General features: G+C 55.3%; 1 protein-coding gene across 1 annotated transcript; it reads left to right on the forward strand.

Moving 5' to 3' along the window:
- The first annotated feature begins 427 nt into the window (after positions 1 to 427).
- On the forward strand, positions 428 to 16,014 carry LOC140711256 (SH3 domain and tetratricopeptide repeat-containing protein 1-like). Its single transcript, XM_073014184.1, has 3 exons — positions 428 to 3,389; positions 5,140 to 5,262; positions 10,353 to 16,014. Exons 1-3 carry the CDS (start codon positions 3,201 to 3,203, stop codon positions 10,605 to 10,607), a joined length of 567 nt encoding a protein of 188 aa, XP_072870285.1. The 5' UTR covers positions 428 to 3,200; the 3' UTR covers positions 10,608 to 16,014.

A 16,014-nucleotide genomic window follows, 5' to 3' on the forward strand; every position in this document is an offset into this window, starting at 1 on the left:
ATAGAATATTTCTGAACAGCGAGTGTACCTGTCTGATTCTTGCTTTGGAATCTTCCTCTCAGGGGTGTACTCCACCCTGTGAGGTGTGGGGTGTCAGACTGCCCTAGTGGGGGATGTCTCCCAGTTAGGCTACTCAGGGGTCAGGGACCCACTTGAGCAGGGAGTCTGTCCCTTCTCAGATCTCAACCTCCGTGTTGGGAGATCCACTGCTCTCTTCAAAGCTGTCAGACAGAGTCGTTTGCGTCTGCAGAGCTGCTGCGTTTGTTATTATTTACTGTGCCCTGTCCCCAGAGGTGGAGTCTACAGAGACAGGCAGGTTTCCTTGAGCTGCTGTGAGCTCCACCCAGTTCGAGCTTCCCAGCAGCTTTGTTTACCTACTTAAGCCTCAGCAATGGCGGGCGCCCCTCCCCCAGCCTCGCTGCTGCCTTGCCGGTAGATCACAGACTGCTGTGCTAGCAATGAGGGAGGCTCCGTGGGTGTGGGCCACTCCCGGCCAGGTGTGGGATATGATCTCCTGGTGTGCCTGTCTGCTTAAAGCGCAGTATTGGGGTGGGAGTTACCCGATTTTCCAGGTGTTGTGTGTCTCAGTTCCCCTGGCTAGGAAAAGGGATTCCCTTCCCCCTTGCGCTTTCCAGGTGAGGCAATGCCTCGCCCTGCTTCAGCTCTCGCTGGTCGGGCTGCAGCAGCTGACCCGCACCGATCGTCTGGCACTCCCCAGTGAGATGAACCCAGTACCTCAGTTGAAAATGCAGAAATCGCCGGTCTTCTGTGTCGCTCGCGCTGGGAGTTGGAGACTGGAGCTGTTCCTATTCGGCCATCTTGCTCCGCCAAGCCGTATTTTTTTTTTTTAATATAGAGACGGGATTTCACCATGTTTCCTGGGCTGATCTCAAACTCCTGGACTCAAGCGATCCTCGCGCCTCGGCCTCCCACAGTGCTGGGATGAGAGGCGTGAGCCACCGCACTGGCCGGGGCTGTGCATTTGTTTGCATTCTTCTCAAATTAGTTTTCGGTTTCCCTGATGGTCTCTTTGACTCACTGGTTGTTTAGGAGTGTGTAGTTTTCACATATTTTTGAATTTCCCACACTTTCTTCACTGTCGATTTCCAGTTTTGTGCCAGTACAGCTGAAGAACACCTCTGCTTTGGTCTGAGTCCTTCTCCATTCACTGAGGCTCATTTTGTGGCCTGGCACATGGTCTGTCATGGGCAATGTCCCATGGGTGCTCGAGAGGACTGTGTATTCGGCTGTTGTTGGGTGGCGTGTGTGACAGATGTCCATTCGGCGTACCTGGTTTCCTATGTTAATCTCCGGAATGTTTCTGACACTAGAAAATCAGGCTTTGGGAGAGGCCAGTGAGCCTGTGGCTTGGGAGCCTGGTTGCATGAGAGAAGCATGTGTGGGAACGCCAGGGGCCGGCTTTGAATCCCATTCCCCCAACATGATGCCGTGTGTGGCAGACATGACGCTTGGCTTTGCTCTCTCAGGGTTCTATCTGCGACAGGGGCCACTTGTGCCCCTGGCCTCATCAGCTCAGGCTGAAGGCAGCCCTGGTCCTGGCCAGAGGGTCTTTGTGAAGCAGAAATAGATGGCCTGGTGCAGGGGCCGAGCCCCTGCTGTTCACTCTGTGTCCATCCACAACCTCGGCCCTGGGAGTTGTAAAGAAGGCCGGCCTGTACCATGAGCATCTGCACCAAGATGTGCCCATGTCACAGTGTGCTCAGCGTCTGCCCTGGCGCAGGTGCATAGCCTGTCTGTGCTCAGGCGGCCCGCCTATGGAGCCCAGGCTCACAGAGGAGTGAAGGAGGCAAGCAGGGGCCTCCGAGCACAGCCAGCCTCACTTCGATGCTGGGAGACTAACGTCTTCCATTTTGTCTTCTGCCCAGACCAACTGCGGGCCGTCCAGTGACTGTGCTACTTCTACAGCCACCGTCATGCCCAGCGAGGCCCAGTACGTCATCTACCACGATCTCCAGCTCTCCCTGGCCTGCAAGGTGGCCGACAAGGTGCTGGAGGGGCAGCTCCTGGAGACCTTCAGTCAGGTCTACCTGTCCCTGGGCATGGAGCGGTAAGGGCTGGCTTTGCAGTGGTGGAGGTGGGGACGGGCAGGGAGAGGGGCACAGGGAAGCTGGCCCAGGGCCCAGCAGCCCCTCTCCTTTTGATCATTTGGTGCTTTGGCATCAGATGCTTTGAGCTGGCCGGCCTGGGGTCATCCCAGGGCTGCTGCTGGCCCGTGAGTCCCAGCTTGAGCCTCCCTTGTTGGGTCAAAGGTCATCTGAACCCCAGCAGAGGCAGTACGTGCACTCTGGGCTGTTCTTCCTACTATGGTGGCTTTTGTCATCTTACCTGTGCCTGCCCCGAATCTTCACTCCTGGCCTTCATCTGTCCCCTTAAATGTGACCACAGTAGCCACCTGTGGCTTCTCTCCCACAGAAGACAGAGCCAGTTGTGTCACCTGCTTCTCTGGGGCAGGGTTTCAAGGTCTCACATCCCATATTTGGCCTAGTCAGCTTCCTCCAAGCATCCTGACCTGGTGGGGTAACCATGGCCCTGGCCACCCCACCCATAGGGCCCAGTGACATTGCTGCAGTCACAGCCCCTTGAGTGTTGGACTTACTGAGAGAGCAGAGGAGCCGCCAGATTCCACAGGGACCTGGGAGACTGAGTCCGGTCTTGACCTCAGGTTCACAGAAGGAAAATGGGCCAGTGTGCTAGAGCCATGCTTCTCAAAGTGTAGTCCCTGGACCAGTAGAGCAGCATCCATGTCACCTAGGAGTTTGTGGCAAGTGGGAGTTCTAGGGCCTGCCCCAGGCCGGTGGAGCCGGAAGCTCTGGGGGCAGGGCCAGCAAGCTATAAGGACAGGCCTCCGGGTGACTGTGATGCCTGCACACCTTGAGAACCATCAGCCTAGATGGCCTCTGAACACTAACGGCTCCTGGTGCGTCTGGAGAAGACACCGGCCATGTCTGGGAGGCAGGGGAGATGGACTAGCACACTCCTCCTGCCACAGGGCGGCATGATGCTCGATTCCCTCAGAAGGATGTCCTTCATCTTTTCCATGCCGTGTGTGTTCACCCTGGCCCTCCCAGCAGCCTGGGAAAGGCAGAACACTGCACACACAAGAGGGCCGTTCCCAGTCCCCACATGCCAGATTCATCTGTCACCAGACCCACGGGAGGAGGCAGACTGGTTCCAGGAGGATGAGAGCCCTTGTTCTGACACCTGTGTCTGATTCCAGGGCCTACAAATCCTCTCTGGACTACACCAAACGAAGTCTGGGGATTTTCATTGACCTCCAGAGGAAAGAGAAGGAGGCACATGCCTGGCTGCAAGCAGGGAAGATCTATTACATCCTGCGGCAGAGCGAGCTGGTGGACCTGTACATCCAGGTGAGTGGCAAGGGATGCAGGAGGAACCCTGTGCTATTCACTCTCTGTCCATCCACCCATCCATTCATCCTTCCATCACCTATTTATCTGTTCATTCTTCCATCCATCCACTCGCCTGTTCATCCTTCCATCCATCCATCCATTCACCTGTTCATCCATCCATCCCTTTATCATCCATTCATTCAGCCACCATTCATCCATCTGTTTGTCCGTTCATCCTTCCATCATCCATCCATTTACCTGTTCATCCTTCTAGCCATCATCCATCCTTCTGTCCATTCATCCATCCGTCCTTTTATCATCCATCCATTCACCCGTTCATCCATCCATCCATCCATTCATCCTTCTATCAACCATCCATCCACCTGTTCATCCTTCCATCCATCCATGATTCATCCATCTATCCATCCATCCATCCTTCCATTCATCTGTCCATCCATCCATCCATCCATCCATCCATCCATCCATCCATTCATCCATCCTTCATCCATCCACTTGTTGTTCCATTCATCTGTCCATCATCCATCCATTCACCTGTTCATCCATCCATCATCCATCCTTCCATCATCCATCTACCTATTGATCCTTCCATTCATCCATCCTCTCACCCATCCATCCATTCACCGTTCGTCCATCCATCAATCATTCATCCATCCACCCACCCACCAATCTACCTATTAATGCATCCCTCCATTCATCTATCTGTCCATTTGTTTATCCATACATTCGTCTATCCACCATCTATCCATCCCCATGTACATACATCATCTACCCTCCACCCATCCATACATTATCTACCCACGCATACATACATCCAGACATACACACATCATTCCACCCACCCATCCATCCACCCATCCACCCACCCACCCGTCCGTCCATCCATCCACCCGTCCGTCCATCCATCCCAGCATTAATCTATCCACACACCCATCCATCCATCCATGTGTCTACATCTCCTCATCCATTCATCCATCCATCCACTCATTCCTAAGCCACTGCTGAGCACCTGTTGTGTGCCTTTTCCCTCCCTCCAACTGGTTCCCTCACATCCTCCCCCGGTGGCCAGCATCTTCTCCCTGAGGGCAGAGGCACGGCCCCTCACAGTGCACAGCACTTGCTGGTATACAGTACATGCTCAAATAATGTGACCACTCAGTTAACACACAGAAGAACTTGCTCCAAGCGACACGTGGCACATCTCCTTACAAAAGGAATCTATCACAGTGGCTGTTTTCAGAGGCTTTCCCAAACACAGTGTGATCTGGAACAAATTGTGAAGTCCACGAGCCTGGTGAAGCTTTCATTATTGAGCACCTGCTGCACACCTCCTTGAGCTGAGGAGAGGGATCAAGAGCTCATGGCCAAGAGGGGACCAGGCCCACCCACAAACACTGAAACACTGCTGATGTGGCAGGCATGTGACAACGCAGAAAGGAGCCAGAGGCTGGGCTCCCAGCAATCTGGGGGCCACGGAGACTGGTTTGAGTGCAGGGGGAGTGGGCTAGGGCTAGCCCTGGTGGTAGGATTCACAGGTGTCGGGCTCCTGGGCTGCAGCTGCTCAGTCACCTCCTGGCACTCAGGAGCATCAGTTCATTGTCCTCATGCCAGTGGTGGGGGCAGCCCTCATGCACAGGGTCTGAAAAATGCTCAAGTGTACCTGTAGTGTGTGAGGGGAAGGAGCCTGGCAAAGGTGCGCGTAGCCACCTCGCTAGGTGTGGGTCTTGAGGGAACTTCTGTCTCCTTTCAGGTGGCACAGAATGTGGACCTGTACACAGGCAACCTCAACCTGGGGCTGGAGCTGTTTGAGGCAGCTGGAGACATCTTCTTCAATGGGGCCTGGGAGCGGGAGGAAGGCATGTCCTTCTACTGGGTGAGCTGGCCTGTGGGCTGATGTGGGTGGGCCTCAGTGGGGCACCTGGAGGGCCGAGACACAGGTGTGGCAGGGTAGAGGCCTCCCAAATGGAGGCAGGGCCACCCATGCACATGATGAGTTTCCAAGTGGTCTCACCGGGAATGATATTGACCATGACCCTGCCTGGGACAAACGCTCGGGGCCTGGACGTGACAATGGCTCTACCCTTGTACCTGATGACCTCAAGCAACCATGAGTGGGAAGTCCTGTCCCCATCTTCCAGATGAGGAAACTGAGGCTCAGAGAGGCACAGGGACATGTCAAAGGCCACACAGCATATCAGTGGGAGGCCCAGGTCTGCATGCACCCCGAAGTGGGACGGCTTCTCCCTTCCTCTGAGCTCACGGTGTGGCTCAGCCCTGGGCACAGATCAATGTGGTGTTTTTAGAGCAGAGAGGAGTGCTGGCTCCCCCCAGTCAGACCTCCGGTGCCCAGGTGGGAGAGGCTGGTCTGAGGCTATCGGGTGTAGCTGGATGGGCCTCAGGTGACTCTTCAGCCCCCAACTTGGATGTCTGAACTGTGTGTTATCCCAGAGCACAGAGCTGTGTCGAGGTGCAGGGATAGCTGGGGTGTGGGAAGCTCCAAGCACGTGTTTGAGCTCTGAGGAGGGCGCTGGGCAAGGTGGGTGCTGCGAAAAAACTGACCCCACCTGCCTGTGTGGTAGGACCGGGCCCTGCCCCGGCAGTGACTACGGACAACCGCAAGGTGGAGCTGCAGCTACAGCTGTGCAACAAGCTGGTGTCACTGCTGGCCACACTGGAGGAGCCCCAGGAAGACTTGGAGTTTGCCTACATGGCCCTAGCACTCAGGATCACTCTGGGCAAGTCCCCTGAGCCCCCGCCCTGCCAGGACCCACACTTTGCCAGAGCCCAGCCTCCAGGTCTGCAGGGCAGGAGCTGAAACAGCTGCTGGATTTTCCTGGTCTCCTGTCCAGGCAGGCAGATCTGCCCAACTGGCTTCCCCGTCCGTCTGTGGGGCACAGCCCGAGGTCTCTCACGCAGTGCAGAGTTCCCTGCCTGACTGAGCTCTGCTTCCTCTGCCTGTTCCCGCTGCTGACCACAGGGGCCGCCCAGTGTGCCCTCTGCCTTCCAGACATGCCAGGCATCTCGTTGGTCCCTGTATGTGCCAGGCTGAGTGGCACATTCCCTTTCTCTTGTGCCCTTCCCACCCTCATCAACCACACGACTCTCTGGCTGATAAAATCCCAGTTCCCCTTCCAGCAGTCTGCCCCTTAAGGCCGGGCATCCCCTGGTGCTGTGCCAGGGTCGTCTGTCCCCCTCCAGAGACAGGGAACCCTAGGCAGGCCACATGCCCCAGGGCCTTGTGCCCCGTGGCCCAGTACACAGTAGGTGTGCAGCTGACTCCCCAAGGTAGGGGGCTCTGATCATGACACACCCAGGAGGAGTCGGATGTCACGTCTGTGGGTTGCCTGGAGCCGGGGAGCCCGGGAGCACCTGGACTGCATGGCTTTTGGGCTCCCCTGGTTAAAACCAGTGAGCAAAGGCAGGTGGCTATGTGTAGACACAGAGCTGGGCCATCCAAGTCCGACTTTGCCAAAGCCTCTCAGTAGACAGGGGCAGGCCTTACTAGTTCTGCTTTGCAGATGGGAAAGTGAGTCTGGGAACCTGGAAGGGAACGGCCAGAGCTGCCCAGGTGACCACAGGTGCCTGGAGACAAGCCAGGTGTGCTGCCTGGGATCTGTATACCTGCTCCTGAGGGGCATGTGCCCTCCCTGTCCCAGGGAGCCACATCCTCACACCTGCCCCTTTGGCCTGCACCCCAGGGGACCGGCTGAACGAGCGCGTGGCCTACCACCGGCTGGCCGCCCTGCACCACCGGCTGGCCGCCCTGCACCACCGGCTGGGCCATGGCAAGCTGGCGGAGCACTTCTACCTCAAGGCCATTTAGCTCTGTAACTCGCCGCTGGAGTTCAACGAGGAGACCCTCTACTACGTGAAGGTGTACCTGGTGCTCCGTGACATCATCTTCTACGACCTGAAGGTGGGTGGGAGGGGCAGGGCTCGGGGTGTTCCCAGCCCCCTTGGAGTGGGATCTCCACCCGGACCCCAGAGGCCTGGGTTCCAGCCTTTCTTAGGAATGGCCCAGTGGCCTCCCTGGAGCTCTACACCCAGCTGGAGGAGCCGGCAAGGTTAGCAGGTAAAACCCAGCTCCCCAGATGGCCAGGCCCCACCCTCAAGAACTCAGTCTCAGCCAGGGAGGCTGACACATGAGTGGGTAATGGTGGCCTCTGGGTAAAGAAGGGGGATTGTAGTCAGGGGGCCCTCCTGGAGGAGGTGACACCAAAGCTGAGTCTTGACAGTCAAGTGTCAAGGTGAATTTAACAAAGAAAACAGGGTCGGGAGAGTGACATTTCAGAGGACGGCATCATCCTCACATTGAATCCACGTTGCAAGATCCAACCGAAATCCTGGCGCCTCCTCTAGGAAGCCTGCCCAGGGTGCCAGCCTGCACTGAGCAACTCCTTCCTGGAGTCCCGAGACACCTTGAATCTTCACATCACCCAGGAAGGGTGGGGTGGTACCAGTGTCTTACCATTGGGTTCACAGACAGGGAAACCCCAGCTCAGGGCAGGTGCAGTGGGGCGGGGCCCCAGCCAGCCAGGCTGAGGCCTTGTTAGGTCGGGTGTGTCTCGAGGGGAGGTGCTGTGCTCCCTCTGCCCCCAGCCCTGCAGGGGTGGAGAGCTGGGATTGGCGGACTGAGATCTGTGGTGTCTCCACCCATCTGCCCAGCGGGCACCGCCCCTCCTTAGCATCACACCAGCCTCGTGTCAGTGCTCCTTACGGGCTGAGGTGCCAGGGCACTCCAGTCCAGGGGCCGAGATCTTGGGGGCCTTAGAACAACATGAGGAGCTGGGGCAGCCCTAAGACCCTGCCCCGTATACTCCACCGCAGGCCTGGGGCTGCCCGGGAGGCCCCCACCCAGTACTGGCGACACCTGGTGGTCAGACGTGGTTTCTGTGGCCTCCCAAGTCCCAGCCAGATAGGGAGGTGCCAAGTATCAGGCCCAGGGGGACGCTGCTCACCGCTAAGGGGCTCGACTGAGACCCAGGGGGACGGACCTCCCAGAAGAGGCCTTTATCTGTCTTGGTCAAGCCTGCCGCCCACTCCGCCTGTCCAGGAGAAAGGAAAGCGCCAAGTAATACCTGAGAGGCCAAAGTCCATGGTTGGGGTCGAGGGACAGAGGCCTCCTTCACCTCCTTCCCATGCACAGCCCTCCTTCCCATGCACAGCCTTCCTTCCCATGCACAGCCCTCCTTCCCATGCACAACCCTCCTTCCCATGCACAGCCCTCCTTCCCATGCACAGCCCTCCTTCCCATGCACAACCCTCCTTCCCATGCACAGCCCTCCTTCCCATGCACAGCCTTCCTTCCCATGCACAGCCTTCCTTCCCATGCACAGCCCTCCTTCCCATGCACAGCCCTCCTTCCCATGCACAGCCCTCCTTCCCATGCACAGCCCTCCTTCTCATGCACAGCCCTCTGGGCCTCATCGTGACTATGCTGTCAGTGCAGGCCAGCTTCCCACAGGGAGGCCCCCTTGGAATTCCCCAAGGGCGGCTGTCTTTCCAAGGCTACACCCTGCTCCTTGTATAGGAGGCTCTGGACCCAGGGCCCAGAGGAGTGGGAGAAAAAGCCAGGCTGGATGGGACCTGGAAGGCTGGCAGAGAAGCAGGGGTAAATGGGCATCTTTGCCAATTGCCTCTAAAATGGGGTCCCCTTTAGTCTACACATGAGAGTGAGCCCTGGAATAGTGTGGATTAGGTGTTTACTGGCTCACGCTGTCACTCACTAGCTGCTGCACACACTACAGGCACATGGAAATGCACACGCAAATGCACACAGGCACAGGCACAGGCACACACAGGCGCACACGCACAGACATGCGCACGCAGACATGCACACACAGGCATGCACACAGGCACACACACAGGGACATGCACGCACAGGAACACAAACACGCACATTCACATGCACAGGCACACGCAGAGACATATGTATTGGCTGGCTCCTTCCTGTTTAGTTGGGAAGCCCCCACCCCTTCAGGAAGCCTTTGCCTTCCACCCCCGGCTGAGTCTGGGGCCTCCTGGGCTTCCCTCTACCACAGCCCGGGCCACCCTGCGTGGTCAGTGTTCACTCCCAGGACCCTCAGACTGGAAGCAAGGACGTTAGGCTCAACCATGCACCCAGCACAGAGTCCAGTGTTCGGTTGGGCCAGGGGGCATTGGATGAGCAGTGGCAGTGACTCGGGGCCTTCTCACGCCCCTGCTCCGTGTGTGGGGCGGGGCAGTGAAGGAATGGACTGCTGCATGTTGGACTTTGTCATTGGCCCTGGGAGCCATCTTGAGATGGTAAAGAGGGACAGGCCAGGCATGGGTCTTAGAGAGGTCCTTTGGGTGACCCCATGTGGAGGAGGTGCCTGGGGAGAAGCCGGGTGGGGGATGGGAGGGTCAAGGAGGAGGTCTGGGAGATGGCATCCCAACCCAGGGATGGTGAGTTTGAGCCAAAGACGCATTGAAAATGGGAGTGGATGTCTGGGGAGTCACACTCCGTCAATATTTCAGGGAACATTGCCAGAGAGGACACCTGTGAGATGGTTTTGTACCTGGCCTGGCCCGTGGAGGGCCTGGAAATGGTTAGCATGGACAGGGGCCAGAGGGGAGCCTGGGTCACTCAACACCATGCCCCTGCTGTGGCTTGGAGCCACGGGTCCTGCATGGAACTCTCAGAGCAGGCAAGATCTGCCCTGACCTCAGCCCATGGGGAAAGCAGCCACTGCCTGCAGAGAGAGTGGCACTGGGGCAGGAGGCTTGGGGTGAGTGGGGTGTAGGGGCAGTCAGGAAGGCTTCCGGGGGTGTCAGGGTCATCCCCACCTCCTGCAGCTGAGACCACAGCAGTGTCACAGGCTTCGGGGCTCATGGGGTGAGCCAGCATCGGATGGACATGTGGAATGACCTGGAGACAGGAACGGCCTCTGGGAAGACAGGCTCCGAGTCCCCCTTTTGCTGACCATGACCTGTCCCCTTCAGGACCCGTTTGATGCAGCCGGGTACTACCAGCTGGCACTGGCAGCCGCCGTGGACCTGGGCAACAAGGCACAGCTGAAGATCTACACGCGGCCAGCCACCATCTCCCACAACTTCCTCCTGGACTGCGAGAAGTCGCTCTTCTTCTACCAGAAGGCCAGGACCTTCGCCACAGAGCTCAGCGTCCACAGGGTCAACCTACCTCCTCTGCCACTCTGCGGGTGGACCCCCTGGTTGGCCTCCAGCCACCCTCGCTGAGGACAGTATCTGAGGGGGAGTGGGTTTTGTGCAAGGAGGATGATCTCCTGCCTCTCCTGGTGTCTCCCGTAGCTCATTTTCTGGGTAATGGAAGCATAAAAGCAGGGTTCAAATAGCAATAAATTTTTTTTTTTTTTTTTTGCAAAAACATACCGAAGTCCCCATGGCATCCTTCCCTGTGTGCTTCCTGGGCTGTGTCTAGGGGACAGCTGCTTCCCTGGTGGCAGCCCTCTGATCTTGGGGATGAGAAGGACCGTGAGTCCAACAGACCTGGGCCAGGTCACCATGAGCCTTGGTTTCCTCGGCGGCCAGAGTGGAGATGGTGATTGAACTCTGGGCAGCTCCCTGCTCTCCCTGCTCAGAGTTCTTGCGGTAGGTCTCGTGCCACCCTTGCCTTTAACCTTCAGGCCACTGTGCCCGGATGTGGGAGCTGCTAGTGTCCCTGTTCGCCATTGAAGAACTAGAGGCACAGAGAGGTTAGGTATCTGGCCCACCGTCACACAGCAGGTAGAGGCAGACACGCAGAGCCCAGTACACTGACCACCACACCACCCTGCCAGCCTGCAGCCAGGAAGGTGTCCCCCATTAGGACCCAAGGTCAGCTCCTGGACCTCTCTCGTGGTGTCAGGAGAGCCGCAGGCCAGTGAGGGTGGCCCCGGGGATCCCTCACTCAGTGTCCTTTGCTCCCAGACTTGGTTGGGCCGAGCCTGGCCAGTCCCACCTCTGGCCACTGGTCAGCCCTGCGGGAAGTGAGATGCAGGGATCTTCGCCTGTGTAGACGCTGCTACCCTGTATTGAAAGCCTTATCTGGGCTGCCCCCCAGCTGTCCCCACCCACACCCTCCCCTTCCGGACCCCGGCCCTCATCCCAGTCCCAGGAATCCCAGGTTTTCTTTCTTGGAATCTCTTGGCCCCAGGGAATACAGTTCACACGGTCTCTTTGCCAGTTTACGCAAGGAAACTGACGTTCAGAGACTGTGGGTGTCCCACGTGATTGTCACACTGCACTCTCCCAGACCCCTCTTTTAAACACTTTAAATGAGGTGATTTTCACATCGCATGCAATTAACTCTTTCAACGCAAATAATGTGGTGGCATTTGTACATTCACAGTGCTGTGCAACCACCCACACCATCTAGTTTCAAAATGTATTCATCTCCCCAGAAGAAACCTCCCATCCTCACTAAGCAGTTACCCCTCCTTGGTATCCCCCAAGCCCCTCGTTTAATGGAAGGGGAAGCTGAGGTCCGGAGAGAGACTTGCCAGTGGGCAGCGCTCTGATAATAAGGAATCAGGCACCCATCTGCTGCTTCAGCCCTGGGTTGGTTTTCCACCCAGCAGAGGTGACAGAGCCAGGAGGTTCTGGGAGCGCCACAGGTGTCACTGGTTCAGTCCTGGGTTGGTTTTCCACCCAGCAGAGGTGACAGAGCCAGGAGGTTCTGGGACCCCATGCTTGCAGCCAGAGCCCTACCCTAAGCCTCCCCACCAGGGGGCAGCAGAGAGCTTTCCAGAACCGGCCGCGGGGCTGGCGGGAAGCAGCGGGTCAGAGCTGCTGACAAACCTCACGTGGACCCCAGATCGCTGTCTCTGTGGGTTGGGTTTGGGAATTGGAGGGGAGGCCGCATGATTGGAAACGTGAAGACAGCACGGCCTGGCTGGAGCAGCCGGAAGCGCCGTCACGTTGAGTGAGGACACAGACCTCCTGCCCGCTGGGCCGGGCCTGCAGCCATTCTTCTCGGGGTGGGGCCCGTAGGTCCGGGTTGCTCTTTGTCCCTGACCTGCTTCAGAGTCCGGGAGGCTTTGGAACTCTGCCTCCCCATCTACGCCCACCCTGGCTGGTGCCATGAGGGGCCTGGATCCTGGGATCCTGTTCCTCTTGGGCAGCAGAGTCTGGGGGACCAGAGGAGATGAGGGGTCTTCAAGCCCCACATTCAAACCCCAGCCCACCACTGACAGTCTGGGGGTTCGGGATGAGGGAGTTGATGTCTCTGAGCCCCAGTTTTGTCACCACTAAAATGAGGCCGATATAATGGGGCAGAGTGCCAGCCCCCGGGCTAACAGAGGCCTGTTTCCTACTGACAATACCTCTTACTCCTAGGAACAGCTCCAACAACCACACACTAGGGAACACTCAACCCAGGCCAACTTGTCAGAGGCACGTGAACCAGAGCGACTCCATCTTGAATGGGGGCTGGGTAAAGGGAGGCTGAGACCTGCTGGGCCGCATTCCCAGGAGGCTGGGTATTCTTAGTCACAGGATGAGATAGGAGGTCGGTACAAGATACAGGTCATAAAGACCTTCCTGATAAAGCGGGTTGCAGTAAAGTCGGCCAAAGCCCACCAAACCCAAGATGGCCACGAGAGTGACCTCTGATTGTCCTCACGGCTCATTATGTGCTAATTATAACGCATTAGCTACTACATGACACTCCCACCAGCACCGCGACAGTTTACAGATGCCATGGCAACATCTGGAGGTTTCCCTACATGGTCTCAGACGGGAGGACAGAAACTCTCATTTCTGGGAATTGCCCACCCCTTTCCTAGAACACTCATGAATAGTCCAACCCTTGTTTAGCATATGATCAAGAAATAACCATGAAAATGGGCAACCAGCGACCTTTGGTGCCTCTCTGCCTGTGGAGCAGCCATTCTTTATTTTCTTTTCTTTTCTTTTCTTTTTTTTTTTTTTGAGATGGAGTCTCGCTCTGTTGGCCGAACTGGAATGCAGTGGCGTGATCTTGGCTCACTACAACCTCCACCTCCTGGGTTCAAGCGATTCTCCTGCCTCAGCCTTCCTAGTAGCTGGGATTATAGACACCTGCCACCACGCCCAGTTAATCTTTTGTATTTTAGTGGCGACAGGGTTTTGCCATGTTGGACCAGGCTGGTCTCGAACTTCTCACGTCAGGTGATCCACCTGCCTCGGCATCCCAAAGTTATAGGATTCCAGGAGTGAGCCGCTGCGCCCGGCCAGAGTAGCCATGCTTTTATTCCTTTTCTTTCCTAATAAACTTGCTTTCACTTTATGGACTCGCCCGGAATTCTTTCTTCTGTGAGATCCAAGAAACCTCTCTTGGGGTCTGGATCGGAACCACTTTCCAGTAACAAACTTGCTTAACCTCTCAGACCCTTCGTCTCTTCATCTGTAACCAAAGACAAAGCCTCCCCCGAGGTTCCAAAAGTGTGGAGAGAACGCATGGGAAACGAGGGGCACAGAGTTGGTGTGCAGAACCAATATCACAGACTGGGTGTCAAGCCACTGTCATACTGGAAGTAATCTCATGCTCTCCCCCAAGTTATGAGGAACAATATCACAGGGGAGTGTGTACCTTCTCTGGTGGTGGGAGTAATATCATCATCTCTATCTTTAGATGACAGGAACGATGTCACAGGGTGGGTGTACACCCCGTGTTTTTGGAAGCAATGTCATTCTCTCTTCTTCTAGGTTTTACGATTTACATCACAGGCGGGATGTACACCCCTTGTTATATTGGATGGAGTCTCATCCTCTTTCAACCTGTATCTTTAGAACAATATCCCATGGCGGTTGTATATCTCTTCAATATTGGTAGTAATACCATCTTCTCCTTTCCTGGATATAAGAAACAATATCACAGGAGGGTGTACACCCCTTGCAATGTTGGTAGTAATATCACCTATCCCCTGTGGTTATTAAGGACAAAATCCCAGGGTGGCTGTACGGTTCCTACGTTATTGGGAGTAATAACATCCATTCACCCCCTGGATATCAGGAACCATATCACAGAAGAGTTGTCCACCCCCTTCGATATTGTCAGTCATGTCATCTTCTTCCTGCCTGGATATTAGGAACGATACCCCAGGGTTGGGGGCGGTGTACACCCACTGCGATATCGAAAGTAAAATCAGCCTCTTTCCCGCTGGATATTAGGCACTATATCACAGGTGTGTGTGCACCTTCTGGGATATTGGGAGCACTATCAGCCTCCACCCCGCTGCATATTAGGAACAACATACAGGGGGCAGGGTGGTCACACCCCCTGCGATATTGAGACCAATATTCTTCTCTTTCCCCTGTACATTAGGAACTACATCACACGGGTCTGTACACCGTCAGAGATACTGGGATTCATGTTATCCTTTCCCCAACTGAATGCCAAAAATGATATCACAGAAGGGTGTACACCCCCTGCAATATGGCCAGTAACATCATCGTCTGTACCTTTGGATACTAGGAACAACATCACAGAGGATGTGTACACTCCCCTGCAATATTGGGCATAATGTTATCCTCTCTTCCCCTGGATATTAGAAACGATATCCCTGGTGGAGGGAGGTGGAGTACCTTAAGAACAACATCACTGGGTGGGTGTACTCCTCCTGCAATATTGGGTGTAGTATCATCCTCTATTGCCTAAGATACTAAGAATAATATCACAGAAGGGGTGTACAGCCACAGCCCCTGCGTTATTGGGAGTAATAGCGTCTTCTCCCACTCTAGATATAAGGAACAATATTCCAGGGATTGTGTACATCCCTTGCTATATTGGGCATAATGTCATCGTCACCCAACGTGGATATTGGGTGCAGTGTCTCAGGGGGGGTGTACACCTTCTTCGATATTGGGAGTAATATCATCCTCTTCCCTCAGGTTCGTAGGCTAAATATCGAAGGGGTTTTACAACTTGTGCGATATGGGCAATAATATCCTCCTATCCCCACCTGGATGTTAGGAACTATATCACAGGCGGCTGTACACTTCTTGGCATGTTGGGAGTCTTATCATCCTCTCCCATCTTGGATATTATGAAAAATATTAGAAATGAGGTGTACACCCGCTGAGATATTGAGAGAAATATTATGCTCTCCTCTTCGGGATATTAGGAACAATATCGCAGGAAATGTGTACAAACCCTGCGATATTGGGAGTAATATTCTCTTCCTTTGAATATAAGAAACACTATCACAGGAGGATGTACCCCCCCGTGATACTAAGAGTCATATCATGTTATTCGGAACAAAAGCAGAGTGGGTGTGTAAAACCCCTGCGATATTGCCACTAGTATTATCTTGTCCATCCCAGGATATAAGGAACAATATCAAAAGGGGATGTACATCCCTGTGATATTGGGGATGATATCTTCCTCTCCCCGGCTGGCTATTAGTAATATCTTCCTCTCCCCGACTGGATGTGAGGGAAAATATCAAAATGGAGGTCCACGCACCTTGTGATACTGGGAGTAATATCATCCTCTCGCACCCTGGATAGAAGGAATAAAAGGACCGAAAGGATGTAAAAACACTGTGGTAGATTCAATTATGTCATCCTCTACCCTCTGGTTATTAGGAACAACATCATAGAGGAATGTACACTTTCTGCGATATTGGGAGTAAAATCAACTTCTCCACACCGGATATCAGGAAGA

Source organism: Chlorocebus sabaeus, unplaced genomic scaffold (assembly GCF_047675955.1).
Source record: "Chlorocebus sabaeus isolate Y175 unplaced genomic scaffold, mChlSab1.0.hap1 unalloc_scaffold_413, whole genome shotgun sequence".
In the NCBI taxonomy this organism is placed as follows: Eukaryota; Metazoa; Chordata; class Mammalia; order Primates; family Cercopithecidae; genus Chlorocebus; species Chlorocebus sabaeus.